Source organism: Carassius gibelio, chromosome A25 (assembly GCF_023724105.1).
Source record: "Carassius gibelio isolate Cgi1373 ecotype wild population from Czech Republic chromosome A25, carGib1.2-hapl.c, whole genome shotgun sequence".
Lineage (NCBI taxonomy): Eukaryota > Metazoa > Chordata > Actinopteri > Cypriniformes > Cyprinidae > Carassius > Carassius gibelio.
Genome location: NC_068395.1, coordinates 2850907 through 2875155, shown reverse-complemented (window position 1 = coordinate 2875155; position 24249 = coordinate 2850907). Strand labels below are relative to the sequence as shown.

The 24249-nt window shown below is 36.2% G+C and overlaps 1 protein-coding gene across 6 annotated transcripts in view; it reads right to left on the bottom strand.

Moving 5' to 3' along the window:
* LOC127946841 (plexin-B2) overlaps positions 1-24249 on the bottom strand; it is a 153923-nt gene that overhangs the window by 24294 nt on the left and 105380 nt on the right. For all 6 annotated transcript variants that reach the window (XM_052543657.1, XM_052543654.1, XM_052543655.1 and 3 more), the window contains 14 exons: positions 17514-18625; positions 16765-16953; positions 14532-14657; positions 13915-14015; positions 12498-12624; positions 11795-11951; positions 10182-10293; positions 9650-9761; positions 7122-7223; positions 5767-5859; positions 5287-5374; positions 4071-4234; positions 3711-3859; positions 624-735 (listed from right to left, as the gene is read on the bottom strand). In XM_052543657.1, the coding sequence (XP_052399617.1) occupies positions 624-735; positions 3711-3859; positions 4071-4234; positions 5287-5374; positions 5767-5859; positions 7122-7223; positions 9650-9761; positions 10182-10293; positions 11795-11951; positions 12498-12624; positions 13915-14015; positions 14532-14657; positions 16765-16953; positions 17514-18623 (2742 nt within the window). In that variant the 5' untranslated portion in view covers positions 18624-18625. The remainder of the gene's footprint in view (positions 1-623; positions 736-3710; positions 3860-4070; positions 4235-5286; positions 5375-5766; positions 5860-7121; positions 7224-9649; positions 9762-10181; positions 10294-11794; positions 11952-12497; positions 12625-13914; positions 14016-14531; positions 14658-16764; positions 16954-17513; positions 18626-24249) is intronic.

The following is a 24249-nucleotide window of genomic DNA, read 5'->3' as shown; positions in this document are numbered from 1 at the left end:
TAAATAAATAAAATATCTTTATAATATCTTTATAATAATATCCTGTTGAGATAATTCTGAGGTGTGTATCTTATTCTATTTTAACTATAAGTTATAAAAAATGATATATATATATATATATATATATATATATATATATATATATATATATATATATATATATATACTGAATACAGAACACTATGTATAATATTTATAACATATATTTGTATTAATTTAAATTACATTAGATTATACTGTATGTCCTATATAAATAATATAAGTAACAATAGTATTAATATAAACACACAGTAATAATGTGCACAAGAACAGCAAATACCAAAACAAAGGAAATGCATCTGCGAGCCGTCAGTCTGCTGAACAAGTGTTTCTCTGTGGGAGCGACTGTGAAAAACTGATGTAATAACGTCTGCTAATGGCGTCAGCGTCTGATGATCATTAGACCTGCAGGAGTGTGTGACCAGTGGCCAGTCCAGCATTACACACACACACACACACACAGAGAGAAGCTCCTGTGGACTCAACCGCTCACAGCGCAGGCCCTTCAGAGCTTCACTGAATTACTGTGTGTGTGTGTGTGTGTGTGTGCAGTGCGTGCTGGGTAATGCAGATTCATGGCTTACCCTGTAGGTGAAGTGGACTGTTTTTGTGGATATGCCTTTCTTTCCTCTGCCCACCTCGATCTCCACCTCTCCGGTTTTGTACAGATTGGTCGGGCCGATTTCACACACCACGCTGCCAGACAAACACACCACGAAAACTGCTTTAATGAAAAGATCCAGAGACTGGAGTTCTACCAACATCTGACATGCTTCTGAGTGCCACTAAAATACTATTTATATTGTTTTACAACGTTCATAAGAAAGAAAACCTTTTTACAAACTGAAATTACACTTGGCTTTTTGTTATTTTTTTTCGGTTTAATTCACTTTGATATGTAAATAATGTAAATAAAACTACATTTTAGACTGAATGAATTGTTAATATTATTTATTGACATCTATTGAATCTAAATAAAATTCCAAATCTAAATTTTTTATATTATATATATATATATATATATATATATATATATATATATATATATAGTTTTATTTATATTATTTACATATAAATACATTTACACAGATAATTCAATGATTTTACATAAATAAATGTATTCATAAATTATAAATTAATACATTTAGACATTCATAAAACAAATTATTAATTTGCTTGCATTTTATTATTAATATTATCTATATATGTGTGTGTGTGAATAATACTAATAAAATATTAAAAATAATTAAATGATTTAACAAGAAATACAAAGTTGTAAATACTTGTACAAATTTATTTAATACATTTTATATATTATTATTTACAAAGAAATGCATATATACATATAGAACTGTTACTGTATATATATATATATATATATATATATATATATATATATATATATATATATATACACACACACGCTAAAGTAATACATTTAGCAATTTATACAAACTACTGAATCATTTAATTGCATTATTGTTTACATATGTGTGTGTGTTTGTAAACAATACAAATAAAATAGTAAGATAATACTTAAAAAAATGTTCTATGCATGCACATGAATGACCATCTTATAGTTTCTGCAAACTGAAGCACAAAGTGGAGTAATATTCTGCACACAGCATGCTACAGATGTAAAGCCCAAGCTATATTCAACCCGGAACGTTCTCTTAACCCTAATGGATTCTAGACCAGGTCCAAATGTGCAGAAGACAAGATTCATTAGTGCTGGAGCAACTTCTCCCACCCAGACACCCAAAACATCCGTGCTGAACAGATGCTATTAATTAACCCCGAGCCCACAGATTCAGATTCATCACGGAAACTCTGTTCCTCCGAAACCTGGACTAACTTCAGCCTCCCCAGACAGACTCTTCTGACAGCGATCTCACCAGCTTATTTCCCATTCTGAAGCCAAACTCTCCTGTGAAAGATCCTTTTCAAACCTGTTAGCAGCCAGACAAACACTCAGTCAGGCTGAACGCTCACAGCAGAGCTGATAAAGCCTGATGTAGAATCACTGACTCAGCCGAGCCTGACATTGCCTGTGAGAAAAGCTCATTGTCAACCCCGAATCCACACAACACGCTCCAGATCTCAAACGTGTACAAATCGAACGCTGTTCTACAAGAGGAAACTCAAAGACAAACACAGTGCATGCTTAATATTTCAAGCACAATAGGACGCCACGAGCAGATTCTAAAAGGCATTATTTGGATCATACTTGGGGGCATTTTTACATGTTCTGGGTAATTATTTTTTAATTAAGCTTTGGATGAACCAGATTTCTCAAACAGGACGTTCGCTGAAAACCAGGCCATTTGGTACCACAGAGATCCGCACAAGCAAAGTCCAGCAGGGGTTTCATTCTTCAAGACTGAAACTTTACAACACACTTTGTGAGAGACTTTATCACATTATTGCAGTAACCAAACGTGTTTAGGTATTCCTGTATCCGAGCGCCAAACACACAAATACAGAGACCACCAAGACCCACAGGAGTGAAGTTTTAATTTTATTTAAATATGACAGATAAACTATTATATAGCATAAAACAAGTTTTAAACACATCAAATGTTTTTATCCTTCAGTAGAATAGTGATTTAAATATATATATATAAATTTAAATATATATATTTAAATATATATATGCATAATATGTAAAATATGTGTATATATGTATATACACATTTAATATTAATTAATATAATATATATTTATTTACAATTTTATTTATATTAATATAAAAAAAACTTACATTAATTGTAACATTTACTCACATTAATTGTATTATATAATATTATGTATTTTAATATTTATGATCATTCATGTATATTCATGATCATTTAGAAATCATTCTAATATTCTGATTTATTATGAGTGTTGGAAACAGTTCTGCCGTCTAATATATTTGATGATTAAAAGGTTAAAAAGAACTGCATTTATTAAAAAAAAAAAAAAAATCTAATAATATATTTTCTTTACTATACATTTTTATTAATTTAACATATCCTTGCTGAATAAAAGTATTTATTTTATTAAAAAAGAAAGAAAAAAAATTAATGATCCCAAATTACTGACCAGTAGTGTATATTGTTAATATTTATATTTTAAAAACATAGCTTTTTTAAAAGTATCACATGTTCTGAAAAAATATTAAGCAGCAGAAGTGTTTCCAACTTTGATAATGAATCATCATATTAGAATGATTTCTAAAGGATCATGTGATAATAATCCTAAAAAATCAGCTTTGCATCACAGAAATAAATGATAATTTAAAGTCTAATAAATTTAAAAACAATTATTTTAAGTTGTAATAATATATCACAATATTACATTTTTTTTCTGTATTTTTGATCAAATAAATGCAGGCTTGATGAGCAGAAGAAACTTCTTTCAAAAACATTAAAAATAGTAATGTTTCCAAACTTTTGGTCTGTACTGTATATATTATAGTTTTTTTTTCAGAAATAACATGACAAATCTGGGTTTTATGAAATGAATTTTCTGTAAAAAGACTAAAATAATATACTGGTAAATTAAAATTTGCTATTTATTTGTCTCGTGAGAGTAGCAAACACTATCAATTTACTGAGCGCTTGTTGAAAAGAACAATGCACAGTTATTTAGTCCCAGACGCAGCTTTAGTGTGTGTGTGTGTGTGTTACCTGGTTGAGACGGAGTATCGTTCCCGCAGGTGTTTGCACGGCACTCCGGCCACGGTGATGTTTTTAATGTCGTCCTTCTGAACGCCCAGGTTCGAGCCCTTGATAGTGACAGCTATTCCTCCTTTCAGGGGCCCGAACCTCGGCGTGATCTGAAATACATCAGAAGAAGAACACCCCAATTATGAGCCACCCGCAGAAAACCACAGATGACCAATCCCTCTAAAACAACAGAAAAAGAGGAATGTTTTCCCAGCAGTAATTCAGCAATGATCTGAGGTTTCTACTGATTTCTACTCAAACTGGAGAGGAGAACCAGAAAAGGGCTGTGTTTTGAGCTCGGGCTCGTCAGTGGAGACTCACGTCGGTGATCTGGGGGTCGGGACACTCTTTCGTCTCTTTCGAGGCACACAGCTGATCGTACACACACAAGCTGGACTGCGTGCACCACACACACTGGTATTTGGGGTCGGCGTTCTTACACAGGCTGCAGTCTTCACGTCCCAGAGAGCAGTTATACAGAGTGACTGAAAGAAAGCAATTGATTTTTTTTGCATGAATAATACAATAAGTAAATCATCTAAATAAATAAGTCTTTTAATGTCATTCAATGGCTTTGGGTGAGGAACAGCTGAATTTAAATAGTTATATGAGAAGTTTTCAAGCTCGATTTGTGAATGAATCATTCTTTTGAGTCAAATCTTTTCAATGAATCAATACATCTGATTTACGAACCCGTCTAAACCAGTCATCGTTTACTCGTGTCGGTCCAAACCTGTAGATTTTTTATTATTTTTTTTGCATGAAATAAGTAAATTATATATATAAAATGTACAATTTTAAGTCTTCTAAAGTCATTCAATGGCTTTTCCAAGAAAGTTTAAGTTGCTTAAGTTATATGAGATGTAGTGAAGGCCAATATGTGAATGAATCGTTGTATTGAGTCAAATCTTTTGTCAAAAAGTTTTCTGTCCTTGTTTTCTCATTTTGGACCAAACATGTAGGAATTTATTTGAATTTTAATATATATATATATGTATTATATTTATTATATTATATATTATATTTATATAAATTATAACATAACTATTATGTTTATGTAAATAACAAATCAAATAAAAACGTATGTAATAACAATGAACAACAATGAACTTCTCAAAAAAGATGCAAAAGCACCATATTTCATATGATTCGTGTGCTTTATTCAAGACTTCTAAACAAATTCATCGGTCTGTGTGAGAAACAGCTGAATTTACATTGTGAATGAATCATTCGTTTGAGTCAAATCATTTCAACAAATCATTTGATCTGATTCACAAACTGAATTGATCGGAGTCTCAAATTCAACTGATCCGACTCAATCCCAGATCATCGAGCTGCTGAGTTTAACATGAGAATCAGATTCCTTCATTTTTATCCATTTTTGAAGCTTAAAAACACCTGTCCCCGTTCACTGCAAGTCCACTGCAAGAGCAGCCAGCGCATTCTTCAAAATCTCTTCTTTTATGTTCCACAGAAGAACGAGTCATACGGGTTTGGAACGGCATGAGGGTGAGCAAATGATGAAAAGCCAATTTACCGCTAAGACTGCTGTCGATCTTCTTTCCCGTGTGTTTGTCTCTCACGTGGAACAGGACGCTGGTCTCGTGAGCTTTATCAAAGGAAAACTGAAAGAGACAGATCAGAGCAGCTTTCAGGAGGACAACAGCTCATCTTAGTTCAAAATACTCCTCTCCGTATCCACGGGCAGTTTGGCAGGAAGTCAACAAGCAGCCGAACAGTATATGCTGCTCTCTCCTCCACATTAAACACTAGAGACCAAGTACAGGCTGGAGGCTTTCCAACAGGGGGAGCTATAATCTCAAACTCCCAGAAGAGCCGCTGAAGTGTGCGAAGTGTCCCTTACATTGGTAATTGGTTGCATATCATTTAGCAAGAGCTTTTTATAGAAAAAGATTTAGAGTAGAGGAACAACAGTGTGCCTCGGGCGACATGCAGATAGAGAGAGAAACAGACCTGAGTGTGTGTGTGTGTGTGTGTGTGTGTGTGTGAAACTAACCATATATCCGCTGAAGGAGAAGAAGGGTCCCGGCTCTGTCTTGACATCTTCCTCAAACTTCATCAGCTCTGTTCCGATGGTGAAGTCACGACCCTGAAGTGTCACAGTTCACAAAACATCAGCAAAAAGCATCGTGAGACATTTATTCACTGGAAATGATGGAGGAAGACTAGGGAAGAGATTTGGAAAGAGATACAAGAAAAATTCAGAGAGATCTGTTTAGAGGAAAGTTCATTATGATTTATAATGGATTATGAATGGATTGTTAGTGCACTAGAAAAAAACAAAAACACTTTTCTTATTTAGTATGTTTTTCTTGCTGAAATTTGACTTGAAGCAAAATTTTGTAAAAATTATGACAATGTATGTTTTTACTATATATATATATATATATATATATATTATTTTTTTTTAAATATATAAACTATTTCATATTTGTTGAAGAGTTTTATTTACTTTTTTATTGTAAATATTTTCTTCTAATAATGAAATTCAAACTACAACAATCTTAATTAATTTTATGATATTTTTTATTTTATTTTTAAGAGTCACTGATTATATAAATAAAGAGTATTTGTATTATTTAAAAAAAAGTCTTGTATTATAAATATCAATACATTCTTGTAGTATTAATTATTTAATCTTTTTATTTAATTTATATTCTGTAAAGGTAAAATAATTAATAATTACAGTAATTTAAATATTATATTATGAATTAAAATATAGCATATTACATTAGTATACAATATTTTAATGTTATATACTATAGTAAATATATTATAAGTGATTACAGCTTTTAAAGTATACTACCGTATTTTCCGGACTATAAGTCCCAATTTTTTTCATAGTTTGGCTGGTCCTGCGACTTATAGTCAGGTGCGACCTATTTATCAAAATTAATTTGACATGAACCAAGAGAAATGAACTAAGAGACATGAACCAAGAGAAAGCATTACCGTCTCCAGCTGCCAGAGGGCGCTCTATGCTGCTCAGTTCTCCTGTAGTATACACTGAAGACATAGAGCGCCCTCTCGTGGCTGGAGATGGTAATGTTTTCTCTTGGTTCTAAATTAATTGCGACTTATAGTCCAGTGCGACTTATGTTTTTTTCCTCATCATGATGTATTTTTGGACTGATGCGACTTATACTCAGGTGTGAAGTATACTCAACTGCTGCAGAACACCGACAGCTAAAGTATGGTTTGGGCTTTACAAAACTCAATAAACATGCAGTTTATTGAAATACAATTTTAACCAACATATAAAGCCCTACTTAATATATTACACAGTTGAGTCAAAGACAAAAATGAAGAATAGCATTTGATGAGAAAAAATTGAGCGCATACAGATCTCACCTGGTACGGGTCCAGATTGATGCCCTCAAAACTGATCCGGGTTTTGTATCCGACCGGGATGAGGACGGGATCTGGGTTCTCGAACCGCGGACAACTCTTGTTCTAGAACACAGAGAAGATGGAGAACTCAGGAAAGCTGAACTAATCTATGGCAATTTTCGGGGCCGTTTTAAATTCACATCTGACATAAATTAATGAACATCCATTGAAACTATGTTGATGTGTATGAATAAATTATTATATTTGCAGCTGAAATCTAATATATCCTCATTGACATTGGCGACTGTGTCTAATTGCATAAAATCCATTTTTTGGTTTTTATTTTGCTGATTCAGCTAATGTGTTTTGCATTACAACTTTCTGAGTAAAGTCATTTACTTTGTGTCCATTTCATCAGCCGTGTGTCGCTGTTCCAGGAAGCAGCAAATATCAAGCAGAGTCGAGGCCATTTCTGAAATTGCTGGCACTGAATATCATGAAGTGGTTTAAAGAAACTAAAAATATAACATCTAGACCAGTTGGATGTGGTGCTTGATGACATGAATCACATGAAAGTAATCAAAGTGGCCCAAATCAATGGCGCTGATAGCAGACATACATCACCGAGACGTTTACTCAATGCGTGCTTTTTCATACATGTCATTTTTAGCCCATTTCATCATCTGCAATACTGCTAAAACACTCTCCGTCGAAGGTTAGTATGAAAGTCAGACGGTGTTTTTATTTGCCCAATACACATTCCTGGTCTTAAAGGAACAGTTCACCAAAAAAAATAAAACATTTCTGAAAATGTGCTCGTCCTTAGAACAGCCGAGATGTAGATGAGTTTGTTTTTTTATGGGAACAGATTTGGAGAAATGTAGCATTGCATCAGTTGTTTACCAGTGGATCCTCTGCAGTGAATGGGTGCCGTCAGAATGAGAGTCCAAACAGCTGATAAAAACTTCACAATAATCCACATCTCTCCAGTCTAGCAGTTAAAGGGGGGGTGAAATGCTATTTCATGCATACTGAGTTTTTTACACTGTTAAAGAGTTGGATTCCCATGCTAAACATGGACAAAGTTTCAAAAATTAAGTTGTACGTTTCCGGTTTGTCACAAGTTTCAGAAAGTTTTTTTCGAGTATGGCTCTGTGTGACGTTAGATGGAGCGGAATATCCTTATATGGGTGCTAAGGGCACGTCTGCCGGAAGAGCACGCGCTCCCGTATAGCAGAGCACTGAGAGCACAACAGACATTCACTGATCAGAGCGAGAGCGTTGCGAAATGTCACAAAAGAAGTGTGTTTTTGGTTGCCAGGGCAAGACAACCCTGCACAGATTACCAAAAGAGAAACAGCATTAAGGGACCAGTGGATGGAGTTTATTTTTACAGAGCATCAACGGAGTTGTGCAAGTGTTTGTGTTTGTTCCCTGCATTTCGAAGATGCTTGTTCACAAGGCCCAGTTTGACGCCGGATTTGCGTATCGTTTATTTCTTAAGGATGATGCAATCCCAATGAAAAAGGGTCACGATCGTGTGTTGGAACCGCATACAGTGAGTAAAACTGCTTCAAATATCTCTGCCTCCTTGTTAGTGCATCCCCTCCCATGCCGAGACCCGGGTTCGAGCCCCGCTCAGAGCGACTCGTTGCTGCTGCTGCTCTCATTCAGTTTCAGTCTCTGGATCTGATTCTGGATCAGAAATAAACGGCTGAATCTGACTGTAAGCCATGGTTTGTTTTGGAGGATGGGTTTTCCCTCACGATAATGTCACAACTTCCACATGCTCTCAACGCAAAAGCCTACTCGCGCTCGTGATTCTTTAGCTCCGCCCACACGTCACGCCTCCAGGCGCTCGTGTTTTTCCGGGAAAAATCGGTACAGACTATCTTTCTCTTATGAATTTAATAAAACTAAAGACTTTTTGGAGTTATGAAGGATGCAGTACTACTCTATAGGTACTCAAGATTAACAGGATATTGAGTGAAAACGAGCATTTCACCCCCCCTTTAATGTCTTGTGAAATATAAAGAAATATTGGTGTTTATAAGGAACAAATCCATCAAGGCATTTTCTGAACAGAATACGAGTCTATTGTTAAGGACAGTTTTCACTTGTAAACGGTGCTTGATCTGAGCATATTTCTCTCCTGATTCAGATTAGATTACCTTTTCAAAGCAATATTACGGATTATTCTGGAAACGTATTTTAGCTGAATGCAATACTTTGAAGTTAAAAATGTCTTAAGTATGGGTTTATGGGTACTTTTTCACTTCTCAAGACATTAACTGATGGACTGGAGTGCTGTGGATTATTGTGATGTTTTTTATCAGCTGTTTGGACTCTCATTCTGACGGCACCCATTCACTGCAGAAGATCCATTGGTAAGCAAATGATGCAATGCTACATTTCTCCAAATCCCTTGAAGAAACTAACTCATCTTCATCTTGGATGGCATGAGGGTGAGCACATTTTCAGCTATTTTTCATTGATTGGCTAAACCAATCTGTTAAAAGTTCTCAAATTGTTTTCCATTCCGTTCTTACCTGTCTGTGTTTGATTATATTGGCGCCGGTTTCGGCATCGCTCAGATCCGTGCAGGTGTGCGCCGCAATGTTCCACTGACATCCCCAAGCGCTGCTTACACAGGAAGTGCATCTGCGGAGAAACACGCCAGCCATTACAGCACAGCTTCAAATCAGACTTCCAGTTACATTTCTCATCAGTGTGTAAATGTTTGGAGTAAAAGCATATAGTCCCGGTGCACTTCAAATAATACTCATTCATCAGCAACGTCCCAGAGCTCTTAAAAACACAAGGAGAAGGGGAAAAAGAGATGAGAGATCGACTTTCATGTGTGATGAATGAATGAGAAACTAAAGCAATTTCCTGCTCTTGGAGAAAAAAAACAAAAAAGTCTTTATAGAATCAAATTCAATTCCGGCTTCAGTGATGCGTTACAATTTATGAGTAAACCTCATCGTTACAGATGCTTGTATTCATTATACACACACTGGTGTCAGCATAAAGCGGGGGACACACACTCGCTGACAATAAAAGCCCAGACAGCAAACGTACGGTGTATTTTCTGCTCTCCGGACTGTCGCTGCACAGTTGTAGAACTTGTACTCGCTGGACGCGAACTGCACGCTACCGTTCACAAAGATCTGAACTGGAACCGCCACAAAATCTACAAAAGAAAATACACAGAGAGGGTCAGGAGGAGGTCAGCCAATCACAGCATCAAAGTCTTAAAGATACAGTAGCAAACACAGTCTTAAGGACACTAAGGGACTGTTTTTGGAGAAGGAAACCATTATGAACGTGGAAATAAAGTGCATGTGTGGACTATATGAGATATATTTCAAATTAAAGATAGAAATTCAATTCATAATGAGCTGAATTGGATCGCTCTGATTGTTTTACCGAATCAAGGTGTTCAATGGAAAGAATCAAATAAAAAAAATAAAAAACTTCACAAATGTGACCCTGGTCTTAAGTCGCTGGGGTGTATTTGTAGCAATAGCCAAAAATACATTTTATGGGTCCAACTTACTGAGTTTTCTTTTATGGCAAAAATAATTGGGATTTTAAGCAAAGATCACGTGAAGATATTTTGTAAATTTCCTACCGTAAATATATCAAAACGTAATTTTTTGATAAGTAATATGCATGGCTAAGAATTAATTTTCTCAATATTTAAATTTTTTTTTTGCTCCCTCAGGTTCCAGATTTTCAAATAGTTGTATCACGGCCAAATATTGTCCTCTTCTAACAAACCACACGTCAAAGGAAAGATGATTTATTCATCTTTCATATGATGCATAAATCTCAGTTTAAAAAAATTACACTTAAGACTGTTTTTGTGGTCCAGGGTCACAAATTAGACTTTCAAGTTTCAAGTTAACAGCTAATGGAGGAGACTGACTTCTTTTATGGTCATTTATTATTATTATTATTATTATTATTATTATTATTATTATTATTATTATTATTTGTCCTTTTTGTAGCTTTGACAGGTCATGAACCGTTGAAAACGGGTGTCGAATTTGTAAAATTTCTCATTTGGGGTTTTAAAATAACAAAATATATGTTTGAAACAGCATGTAAATCATTAAATAATGAATTAAAAAAATAAATATTACAATACATTTTACTTTTAAATAATTTTTTATAAAATTTCTTGTATTTAAAAATAACATTTTATAAATAAATACAATACACTTTTTATTACAAAAAATAAAAAACATTAATTAAAATACTATTTGATTTAATTTAGACTATAGATATAACTCCAAATCATTCTGGACCATTTTAAGAACTGGACTGCTACATTTTATGAATTCTAATAATATTAATAATAATAATTATTATTTAAAAAAACAAATGAATAAAAAATGTAATCAAAAATATTAAGATAAATACATTATTGCTTTCATTAATTCAAATTAAATGCAGCATAATTGCTTTAAATACCACATCATTCTAGAACATAACTGGATGGTTCCGTGTACACAAACAATAACTTAAAATTGTAATGAAATGAAATTCAAAATAGTAAATAATTCAGGTGAGACAGAAAATGAGAAGCTTTCAGGAACAGACAGCCCTTCATTAGGGCTAGGGTGTTTAGAAACAGCACTTTAGAGAGTCTGACACATACTGCGTGTCCCGTGTTGTGAGAGGGGTACCTTGGTGCGCAGGTGTCGGCGGTATTAGATGCTGCTCAGGTAAGCGACAGCTGATTCGGCCGTCCACCATCCTGGCGTTGCTCTGATAAGAGCCGAAGGCACACAGGATCCGGTCTGAATCTCGGAGGATCGGCAGCCATCGGAGGTTTATCTCAACCTGAGGGAGATTTTACAAACTCTGAACTCACACACTTGTGACGATATGAGAGAACGGAGCAAAACGATCCATCCCTCAATCAGAAATCTTTGCATGTACTACATACAGATTCCAAGGAGATGACTGCTTTGGGTTTGTTCCATGCAATTCAATGCACAAATAATGCAATCATGATGATGTTTATTGTGTTTATGTGCGACCGCCAGGCCATGGCTCCACCACAAGATTTCCAATCTTTGTCTGAATAATTAAGACTTCATAAGAATCTCCTTGAACAAATAACATTTCTCTAAAGACAACAGCTAGAAGCGTTCCTGTAAATACACACATCTTGTAATCAGAGAAGGTATTTTATCGCAGCACACAACACAACGGCAGCACCTTACTGTAAACACGCCATCAGCGCCCATTGTGTTTTCACCGTCTGTTCACCAATATGGCCTCATTGTGTGGGAGTCGTGCTCAGCTTTTCTCATAATCAGCGCTGAACAGTCTGGTTTAAAAATAAGACTCTGGTAATTGTGTCCGCGACACTCAGCCTGGTACCTGCTGGGACTTCAAGCAGCTGAGATTCGGCGGGTGGAAAGAGACGACTCTCACACACTCTTGCCTTGGACTCCACAGCCAACCGTTCTTTTCCTCCGAGCGACTGCACTCCGATCTCCTGGTGCATCTACACAATCAATAACGCATTACAACATAACACTCCTCATGCTATTAAAATACAACAATATTATAAATAGTGCTGTCAAATGAGTAATCACATACAATGAAAGTCTTGTTTGCACAATACACATACATACAGCATATATTTAATATATAAACATAACTCATTTATCTGAACTATATACATACATGTGTTTGTATTTATACACATACATATGTTGTGCAAACCAAAACTTTTAATTTTAATGCCATTAATCATTTGACAGAACTATTTATTAAATAACACTTATGTTCAGGGAAAACATGATGATTGTGTCTTTACATTGCAATTTTGTATTCTGTAAATAATAATAAAATAAAAATCTGAAATTCAGTCTAAAGTAGTATGTATCAACGTATAATAATAAGAAAATGCAATCAAAAATGCAATCAGTTTAAATTTTAAATTATATAAAGGAATACAGTACTTATATACATCTATACAGTATATATATATATATATATATATATATATATATATATATATATATATATATATATAGAGAGAGAGAGAGAGAGAGAGAGAGAGAGAGAGAGATTCATATAAAAGTGTATGTAAATATATAGAATATATAAGTAAATTTTAAAATCCATTAAGATATGCAATTATATAATTAAAATATATTTAAATTAAAATATAATTAAAATAATTAAATTATATACTTATAATATAATATAATACAAGATAATTCAAATATCATACTAATTAAAGAATATATATGTAGTATGTAATATGTATACTAAAAAATATGCTAAACAAAAAATGTACATTTATAATTTATATTTAAATACTATATTAACTATATATATATATATATATATATATATATATATATATATATATATATATATATATATATATATATATATATATATATATATATATATATATATATATATATATATATAATATAAAATATATTAAAAATAAAGCACTGTCAAAAAATCCAATAAATTATACAAAGGTAAAAAAAGAGCATGTAAATGAGCATTTATTTGTGTTTGTTTTATTTATATTTTTAGCTTTAAAACATAACAAAATATGTATAACATAGTATATAAAATGAATACCATATAAATATAACACTATGCATATCCTATTTTATTTGTAATATGTATTTAAATATAACACATTTTTATAAATATAATTAAATATAACAAATTATTTTGCATAAATATATACAGAGGCTGGATTCAAACTTAATAAAACGTAGACATATTTTAAGTAAGCTACAACAACAACAAAAAATATGGATACCTTCCCTCCAGGACACACCAGCCACAGTACGGATCTCTCTGAGCGACGCACGACTGGCAGTCTGACTTCAGATGGCAGGCCTGTACGGGCACCTTCGTGATCTGCACCACCCCAAAATAATGACACGATTAAAAAAAGTTGCACTCATTAGAGCTCTGATGCATCGAAAGGATGCAATGCAAAACCATTCACAATTCAGCAGATCATAGGTCATAAAGAGACAATAGTCAAAAAACAATACACAGTAGTATTTTGAAAAGTAGATAAGTTTATACTGAAATGAACTGACTTAAACGAACCCTGTAAGTTACTCAATTCAACCGGAATCAATTGCAGAAAATTACAAAGAAGACAACAAACAGCAAAGCATGAAGGATTTCAATACATCACCGCCTTGTAAACACTGCAATTACACCAACGTAGGGTCATAAGCTCAGCAAGACGTACACTATATCGGTACCTTTAAAAAATACACAGGTATATTTCAGCACCAGCAGGAGCCGTAACAATAAAAGCCGCTGGAACAGTCACAATCATGCGTTCCCTGAGGTCGAGGCGGTGATAATCAAAGAGCTGCTATTTAGTACACCGTCTGTGATAAATGACTAGCCCGGTACCTTTTTCTCGGTGGTGATGTACAAGTGCGCCTGGGTTTTGTCAAAGAAAAGGTTCTTATTTACGTAGCCGCTGGTTTTGTAACCCGGGCCGGGGTTGTAAGCCTCCGGATGGCTTGACAGATGTACCTGGGTAAAGACAGAACAATACACAAAGAGAAACCTGCAATTAAATAGTCGAGCACAGAACCGGACACATCTGTCATATTCACGGACCACACAAACCCCCTCAGTGTGTCCCACGCACAACCTGACAATGTGTCAACCCTTAACTAATAGCATACGAGCCACATAATGACCATAAAACTGTGCGTTTGCAGGAAACTCTAGACTGTTTTTATCCATCTATCGCTCAATTTCATCCGTCTGTCCTACAAACAAAGCCTTTTTATTGGGATGTACCAATTGGACTCACGTGGAGCGAGAGGTTCATTATTTCTAAATCATCGTCTAACGTCTTTAGTTGTGTCTTGGTTCGGTGACAGTAATATCTTTTTCTCTTTCATCCCTCTGTCAGAGATTCGCCACGTTCACCCTCCAATTCCCTCACCTGCCAAAGCCTAAACTCCAGCTTTGTGACGCGCATGCTAACTCAGGTGTGTGACACCAGCTAGCTAGCTGGTTGTAGCGGTTCACTAATTGGTTGTCTCAGATTTCTGGAGATGCTCGGTTCCTCAACATTTCCTTAACAAGGCCTATTTTTTTCGCCATCTTCCTACGGGCTGTCAATTTTTGGGGTTATTTTTACACTAAGGGAAGGTTAGTTAAAGGGTTACTTCACTAAACAATGAGTATGGTGTCATTTACTTATCTTCATGTTGTTTCCAACCAGTATGACATTTTATTTTTAGGAGAATGAAAGGAGAACTTTTGAATACTGTGCTGGTCGTTCTTTTCCATGTAATAATAAACGAACTGATGCTTTCAAGCTTCAAAAAGACACTAAGTTGTGATACAATTATAAATGTACAGTAGTATGACTCTTGCTTTGTTTAAAGTCCTTTTAAGATATACATTTGTGTAAAAAACAAAAATAAAGGTACTTTTTCACTGATAATCAGGTGAACTCCAGAAGTGAATCAGTTTGATTCATTAATGAATCACTTAGAGTAGTTCTGTGAAGTGCATCAAATGATTCGGTCAAAAGATATGACTCAAAAGATTCATTCACATTACTAATACTTCCAGGATGAAGATTTCCACTCAATAATGACTAAAATGTTGATCTTTTCCTCACAAAAAAAACTATTATATGACTCCAGGAGACTTGAGAATATAGTTCATACTGAAAGTCACATGTACAACTTTTATAACAGTTGTTTTTTAATCATTTTAAAGCTTGGCAGCAGTTATTCTCATTCCATATCATTGTATTAAAAACAATTAAAGCACCTCTATTACATCATTTTGAATATTGCCTTTCATGCAGTGTGTATTATTTGCATAATGCCCATCTATGCTCGACGTTGGCCGGCCGTGAACAACTTGACCTGGCCTCAAACACTGTAGTTTGCTCATGTGGTTAACATCATGCTGAGAAGCCGCTGTGTCCTTCGCTGTGAAAGTAAATACGTTTTATTTTCACTTCTGAAAGATGAAGCTGCAGAGGTTAAATTCACAGCAGTACAACCCCAATCTTTTTTGTGTTCCCATTATTTTACTGCCGACTGCTTTTCTAATCTCGGGGAGATCATTGCAGGATTCACAAAACGCTTGCTCTTGAAAGATGAATCAGTTCCCAGTTTATCTGGACCAGCTGGATCCACTGAATCACAGCCTGCAAGTATGATAAATAATAGATGTTTATATTTTCTATCTAGCGCTCCAAATATGAAACTATGGCAATGCGCGTATCGTTTCTGGCCAATTGCAGCAGTGTAGGCTCGTGAAAATTAGAGGTTTAGAGAAACTGAATCTTAGAACTGGTTTCAATGAATCGTTTGAGAATCTTTAAAAACATTGGTGATATTAAATGCATATTTTGACAAAAAAGATAAATAAAAGCATTTTTTGACACTGTATGAATGTAAACCTATTATAGGAGATTCCCAAAACAATATTAAATCACATTCAAATATCATTCTGCAGTGTTATTCTTATATAACTAAGAATACATTCCCACTTATATTCCCACAAAGTGGTGAAGCACTTCAATGCTATGGGCTGTAGCACCTCTGGATGAGGGTTTGAGCACCGTGTGAATGCAGTTTTTTTAATTTAACACCGCTTATCTCACCTTGATCACCTCTCCACCATTGTGTCCCAGAAAAGCAATGGTGTGATCGTTCTCGACAGCCACTGCTACTGCAGTCAGCAGGTTCTGTCTGACGAAGACCGGATTGGCCTTCAAGGCAAACTCCTGTCGACTGGCCAACGGAGATGGGAGAAAATCGGCTCCGCACTTATACTGGTTCACAATGTCTTTCTGCAAGATAACAAAGAGTTAACGAAAACAGACACTAACATAAAAATGAAATCAAAATGTACTATTTATATGCTACTCGCCTTGTCTTAATCTTTCAACAAAGAATAAGAATTTGCTCCAACTCTAATACATTTTTTCTCCAAGTCTACATTTTTCCTTGCATCTTCTTTCAATGCATCACAGAAGTTAAATGGGTTACAAAAGAACATATTTTGTACATCTCTACCCTTCGGGTTGTTAAATGTTAAGCACATAAAAATGATTAGTTCTTGCTGCAGTTTTACATTGAACTAAAGCATAAAATACAGGTAAGAAAGTATGTTTTCTCCCATATAAAATGTATATGGGACATTATCTTTTGTTTTTTAATAGTCCCTGTGTGTGGGTAAAACCCTTTATTTCCATGTGAATGACAGGTGTCAGTGCAGAAAAAGAAACTACTTTATACAACCCTTGGAAGAGCAAAGTGTTAGGTCCAGAAAAAGTGAAGCATTGCCAGTTGTTAAACTAGCAATAAATACATTTTCCACTTAGTGTCATTGATCAGTGTTGTTACTTACATCGTGTTTGACACATGGATCATCTTTACTGGACGTGTAGGGACTCTCCACAACTAATCTGTCGTCAATCTTGCCATTGTTTGTGTAACAAGCAGTAACGATGGCCAAGAGTTTCTGGTTGATGTTTTTAAGGGGATACATACACAGAGCTGATTCGGTGGCCCCTTCCTCTGAGCTAGCTACAACAAACAGGACTTTATCCCACTCCCGGACATTCCCATACTCCGCGGATTCAGTTATGGCCTGTGCTAGCACTTTCCCCGGTTCGGTCAAATACGCGGCCTGGACTTTGTTGTAGCGATTCTTCGGACCGCAACTAAGCTGAAGCTCCGTGTACGAATAATAGTGATTGTCGTTTTCGCAGAGGCGTGAAACAAAAGTAAAGTTCTTGTTGTCCGTTCCGCCGAAAGTGCGTGAAAAGAGGAAGTAGACGAAGTTGTCGTTTTTGAAGGCGAAGCGGAAGTCATGCAGGTATCTGGGCACAAAGGGAACCGCTTGGACCGTAGACGCCTCGATGATGCTCTCGAACACGACCCAGTCGTGGTAGTTCTGCACGATTCTGGTGCTGATGAGTTTGGAGCTGTCCATGCTTCCGTAGCCTTTCCCGACTAAAAAGACGCTGAACGGTTTATCATCGATTTCAAGCGTGGCCATGACTCCCACCACGGAAACGTGCTCTTCAGTGCTGGTGGCGTAGGTCCGCTCCCCTTTGCTGTCGCTGTAGTATATCTGCTCTTTGACGTTAGTGAGGTTGAGCAGAGAGCAGATTCCTCGGTACAAACTCCCACAGACTATCAGTGACCCATTAGCCGAATGAACCAGCAAGAGTTTATTGGTGTTGTTGGTATCTTTCAGGTCCTGGCAAGTAGACACCGGAGGGGTGCATCCCCTCGCATCTTTCTTGGGCCCTGTTTCAGCTCTGGCCTCAAGGTGCAATGAAGAGTTCAACTGATAAATGGCATTGACGGCACCCAGGTAAACGCGACCGGACTGTGGGTCTCTTGCCACGTTATTGATGGGTGTGTCCGTGGAAAACGCCAGTATGGGCTCTTCAGAGAAAGCAGTGGTTCCTTGTAGCACCAGTAAGAACGCTGGTAACCAGGTGGCCATTGCTGGAAAAAGAGAAAGAGTCTGAATTAGGATGCAAAGTTCAGTTGTTGGGGTGTTAAATTGCGCGGTCAAGCACATATAAAAGTGAGGTTAATTGGTAGAGCTAGATTAGTAAGTCACTATGACACACAGAACACCGCTAGAACATTGTAGCAACCACATAGAACACCCTAGAAACCACCCAAAAACATAAACACCTATTAAAACGTCCCAGCTACACCCGAGGAACATACTAGCAACCCCCGGAAACACCACAGAAACTCCCCAGAACAAGTACTCAAAACTTCATAGAACCCCCTTTGAACACCATAGTGACTACCCAAAATATCACAGAAATCAAACAAAACAACCACCCCCACTCAACAACAACAACAACAACTGACACCCACTAAAACATCCTAGCAACACCTGATCAACATCTTAACAATCCCTGGAAAGTCCTTAGAGCGACCACTCAGAACATGACAGAAACTCCCTGAAGAATCCCAGCGAGAACATCCTCGTAACCAGCAAGTACAGCCATTGCTGTAAAAAGTGAACGAACGAACACAATGCTACATCTCTCTGCCCATTCATCCCTTCTGAGAAACATTCTTCATATTAAAAAGCCTGACGAGGCTCAGCCTGGGTGGCTGTTTTATGATGTTAACCTGCCATTCCCTAGAGCTCCATCGAACCATCGAAGTGATAACGCATTCACCCTGAGGGTTGAGTTAATTTCAGCTCTCACATTCATTTACATAAAACCCGTGCCCTTCTATCGGCAATTTTCATCTTTTTTTCACCTTCTCCCTGCTGATCGCGAAGCTCATTTATTACAAATTCCATTTCTTCACGTAAATGTAGCTGGCCTTTTTAGTTCATACCCTTAAACATTTATTTTTAATTTGGAAAGGTGGCTTAAATTGGTTTATGCCATTCGTCCTCTTTTCGGGAATTGGTTTGTTATTCTTTTACTTGGTACTGAGAACGTTTTTTGTTCTTGTCTGATGTGTTGCAGCAGTTTAGATTGAAATCAGATGTAGATGCATGCTAAAGTCGCTAAAGTGTGACCAATCATCCAATGAGATCTCTGCAGTATCTCCTAGACAGAAAATTTGTCCCCAAATTTCCCTGTAACAAAATCACAAATTAGGTCTCTGTAAAGTCAAAGTTGTTTCAAAATTAGTCTTTTGCTTATGAGTAAAGCTAATAAATGGATAGATACTCAAGATTTTTCTTGTGTCTACAAGTGTGACTGATCTTTAGTAGAGAAAAATCCCCAAATAGACTAAATGGAGAGCAAACAGACTTGTTCTTGTTCTGAAAGCATGAATGATCCTCTTTGTAAAGACAAACCACCAATGAGATCTCTGTAATAACTAATTTGTTTCTCAGCAACTGACGAATAATGACAAAAAAAGACCTTTTCTTGCGTTTCAAAGTATGACTGACCCTGTAAATAAGACAAACCTACAGTACAGGAGAAAAAAATCACCAACAAGACTAAACAGAGTGCATATGAAGACTTTTCCTTATATCTTCTAATCTTCTGCTTCTAATTTTTTGAAGAAATTTCAACAATTTCTCTATACTCAGATTTGAAGTCTCCCATTAAAAGTCAGTTTTGATAAAAACATTTCTCATCAAAAGTCTCCCAAAGCCAAATGATTTGAGCTGTAATCCACATCTACTCTTTCTGTATGTCAACAGTTGATTTGCGACCTGTCTGTGGAGAAACATCTAAGATGAAGCTGATACTTTAATGTATCATTTGTGTATATTATTCTTGGAGAAACATCTGATGCAAAGTTGATGCTCCAATAACTTTCCAGAGCTACGAAGCACCAATCTGTGAGCGATCGCATTTTCCTCAGAGATTTACTTTGGGATTGGGTTTAGGAGCTCTATGGAAGCAAAGACCACCACAATGCATTTGCCTGCAGGTGCTTGAAAGGATTTATATAATATTTAACCTCTAATTCAGGAAGACAAATAACAGCATTTACTGACAGCGCTAGACCTGAAAGGACATTTCAGCAGCTCTAACTCAATACTGAGCTCATGGACACAAAGGAAATGGGACGTGGACATATAGATTAGTGACAGAGACTTCGGTTAAGAATCACACATATATCATCAGGGATCCAATTACCCTGACATGTGTGTTCGTAATGCAGGACACAAGGTCAAGACACACTGGCCTGTGTCCATTAATTCTGTTATTGCAGTCAGCAGCCTTGGAGAAAACGTAGCCGTCTGTCTCAATTAAGGCAAATGACAAAGCGCAGGATTCAAATGCTAATTTGTTGGGGTGTCGAGTTAGTATAACGGTGAGGTTAATTAGCAACACTTACTAGAACTGTAGCTAAAGTGGTAGAGCATTGCGTTAGCAAGCGCAAGGTTGTGGGTTCGAATCCCAGGGAACACGTTAGGAGAAATTGTTATCCTGAATGCAATGTAAGTCGCTTTGGATAAAAGTGTCTTAAATGCATTAATTTAATTTAGAACTAATATTTTCACTATTGCTCATACAGTACTAACGTAGTGTTTTACAGACATGAATAATACCTCAAACCACATGTGGTTTGTTGAAAAGAGGTGCGCTGTTATTTTTATAAGCAATCAGACATATCATTTCGTTTAAATTACATTAAGCCTTAAAGTTCTGCATAACAAACACAATGGAAACCCATTCAAGCAACCTCTATATTATCATAAAAACCCACAGGAACATCCTAGCAACCTGCACACAATGTAAAAAAACAGTTGAAATTATCACATAGCATAGGAAAACAACACAACAATGCACATACTTTTGTGTTCAACAGAAGAAACAAACTCTGACTAGTTTAGAATAAGTGGAGGGTGCGTAAATGATGAAAATCTTCATTTTTGGGTGAACTACCCCTTTAAATTTGTTCACTGATGAAAACATACCGAGTGTGTTTGCGTCCATAATCTTACATCGTTAATGACCTAACATCTAAAGACAAGTGCATACATTATACTTTAGTTTTATCAAGTACATATACATATATATACATGATTATACATTATCACATGACACAGTATGTTTTCTCCCTACTGAAGTGCACTCCAAATGATATCTGGAGCAAAGCTGTTTCTGGGCTGAAGGGCAAATAAATAAAAGGCTCCAATGAACCTCCCTTGTTTAAGCATGATGAAAGACAAAAACATTTTTATTAAAACATGCAAAGGGTAAACTTTTCCCAGACACAAACTTCTTCGAGAGACAGAGTCTTTAAACTCTGATTAGGCCGACCGAATTCCTGCCTGCTCTTTCTCATTGTACACAGCATGTAGCTTCAAAGATTCATTGGCTTATGCATGCAAGTCGCTCACATCCAACCCCAAAAAACGTCTGCTGCCACACAAATTCCCTCAGATGTGCGGTTATAGGTCATCGTGTGTGGATGACGTCGGATAACACACTCCTAATTTACCTGAGGACAGATACTGAATTAGCCGAGGGCAAACGTGTCTGATAAATAAAAACCAAACTAGTAATGTGCTAATGAAGCAAAAACATCTGGAGGAATCCGAATGGAGAATCAGGAGTGTTAAATAATAACTGTACCGAAGAACAGAGGGGTTTACCTCCAGGAGAGAGACAGAGCGAGAGAAAAGAAGACTCATTAGTGTAGGTTTATTATTGCCTGCGAGAGATAATCCTGTTTTCTCCTCAGTCAGGCGAAGGAACAAAACACCTTACAAAACAGGCGGGAAAATAAAGGGCCTTGTTAGATCTCGCAGGCTTTCAGATTCGCCGTGTGCCACTTCAAGGGAAGTCCACATGTGCCTTTCACCTGGGTCCCTGAAGATTACAGCATGCAGTCAGGTTCGAGCTTTCAGGCGCGCATAAAGCTACATCTCAAACAAAACATTCTGTAATGAATGCAAAAACATACAGAAATAATGGTAAATTCTGAAAGACTGAAAGAGGGAAAATATACAGTATATGTGCTAATGTTAGTTAGGGTCAGGTATTTAGGGGTTTGCACGGAACTTGTTTGTTCTTTAAAGATGACAAAATTTTAAATAATAACTGAAATAAATCTAATTTAAAAGGGAAAGAAAAAATGAATGACAAAGTAATGAAAATTTACAAAATAATAGAATTTTCCTCATCTGAATAAACGCAACGGACCCCAATAATAATAATATTAATAAAATAAATAAATAATAATAGTAGTAATTAATTCCCAATTATATCCATACAGAAAAAAAAATCATAATTAATAATTATATAATGGGAAATTCCCAGTCTACAAAAAGCCTGTAAAAGCCTCTATAACTGAATTAATAATTATCTGAATTTAAGAATTGTAAATTAATAATAAAAGATAAATAAAGGTGAATAATGGCAAAGGCTAAATAAATAAATAAAACAAGTGAATGATTATATAATGGATATAATTGATAATGAAATATTTTCACTGGTTGTGTCTGTGTGTGTGTATACATAAATATATATACATATATATATATATATATATATATATATATATATATATATATATATATATATATACATATATATATATATATATATATACACACACACACACACACACACACACACGCACACGCACACGCACACACACACACACACACACATATAGTAACAAAAAGAGAAAATACACATAAATGCTAACGCTAGTCAGGGTCAGGTATTTATCCTTTAGCACTGAATAGTATAAAACAATAAATTATCAGTAAATAATTTGTGACTTATTTCTACAGAAAGTGTGTTGTCAGTATACAAGCATTTAGATGTCAGCCTCAAAGCCTACAGACAAGATTTCATGGACTTTTAATAAATGGAAAAAGAGAAAGACTTCTACACTTCTTATCAAGAGAGAATGAAGAGCACAATAAATAAATGAAATCACCGGGCTGAATTTGGTCAGCGGGGAGTCTGCGGCTCCTGTGAGCACGACACCTCTGAAAGTTCCTGTCACAGACGCCATTGAATTTCCATATGAGTGATTATCCCGACCGCCTCTTCATTTATTTTCATTTGATGGAGCGCGAAGCGGTTGGCTGTGGTGACCGGGCCGGCGGTAAGAGCAATTAACAAACAGGCCGGAGGACTAGAGCGTGGCAGGACAGCGCCAATGCGGTGTGTGCGCTGTGACTGTCCATGTTTGGCCTCATCTGAGCGTTTATTGTTCACCACCAGATGTGCTCCCTCACAAACACACATCTGTCTGCATGTTGGGACTGGATCCAGCACTTACTGGTCCTCTTTGCACCTTCTGGCTGAGCCGGATCTCCACTGGGAACGCATGTGTGGACGGTGGACACAGCTGGCCCAGGCCAAACAAGATTAAATATGGAACGCCGGTGGACGGAAATTCTCCACCAATCCCATTCGATTATCCGTCTATCCTTTCCTCTGTGCCTTTCTCCCTCTCGTGTTGATTTCTCATTTGTTTTCCCCTTATTTTCCAGCAGTCACACACTTGGAACTCTTATGACGCCTCAGTGAATCTATTACACACCTTATTGTCTCTAACTTTGCATCTTTTTAGTCGGTGGAACCGTGAAGCTAGATTCTTCTTCTGTGCCTCCATTTCACGGAGAACCAAGAGGAGTTTCTTTCATTTTTGGCCTTTTGGAT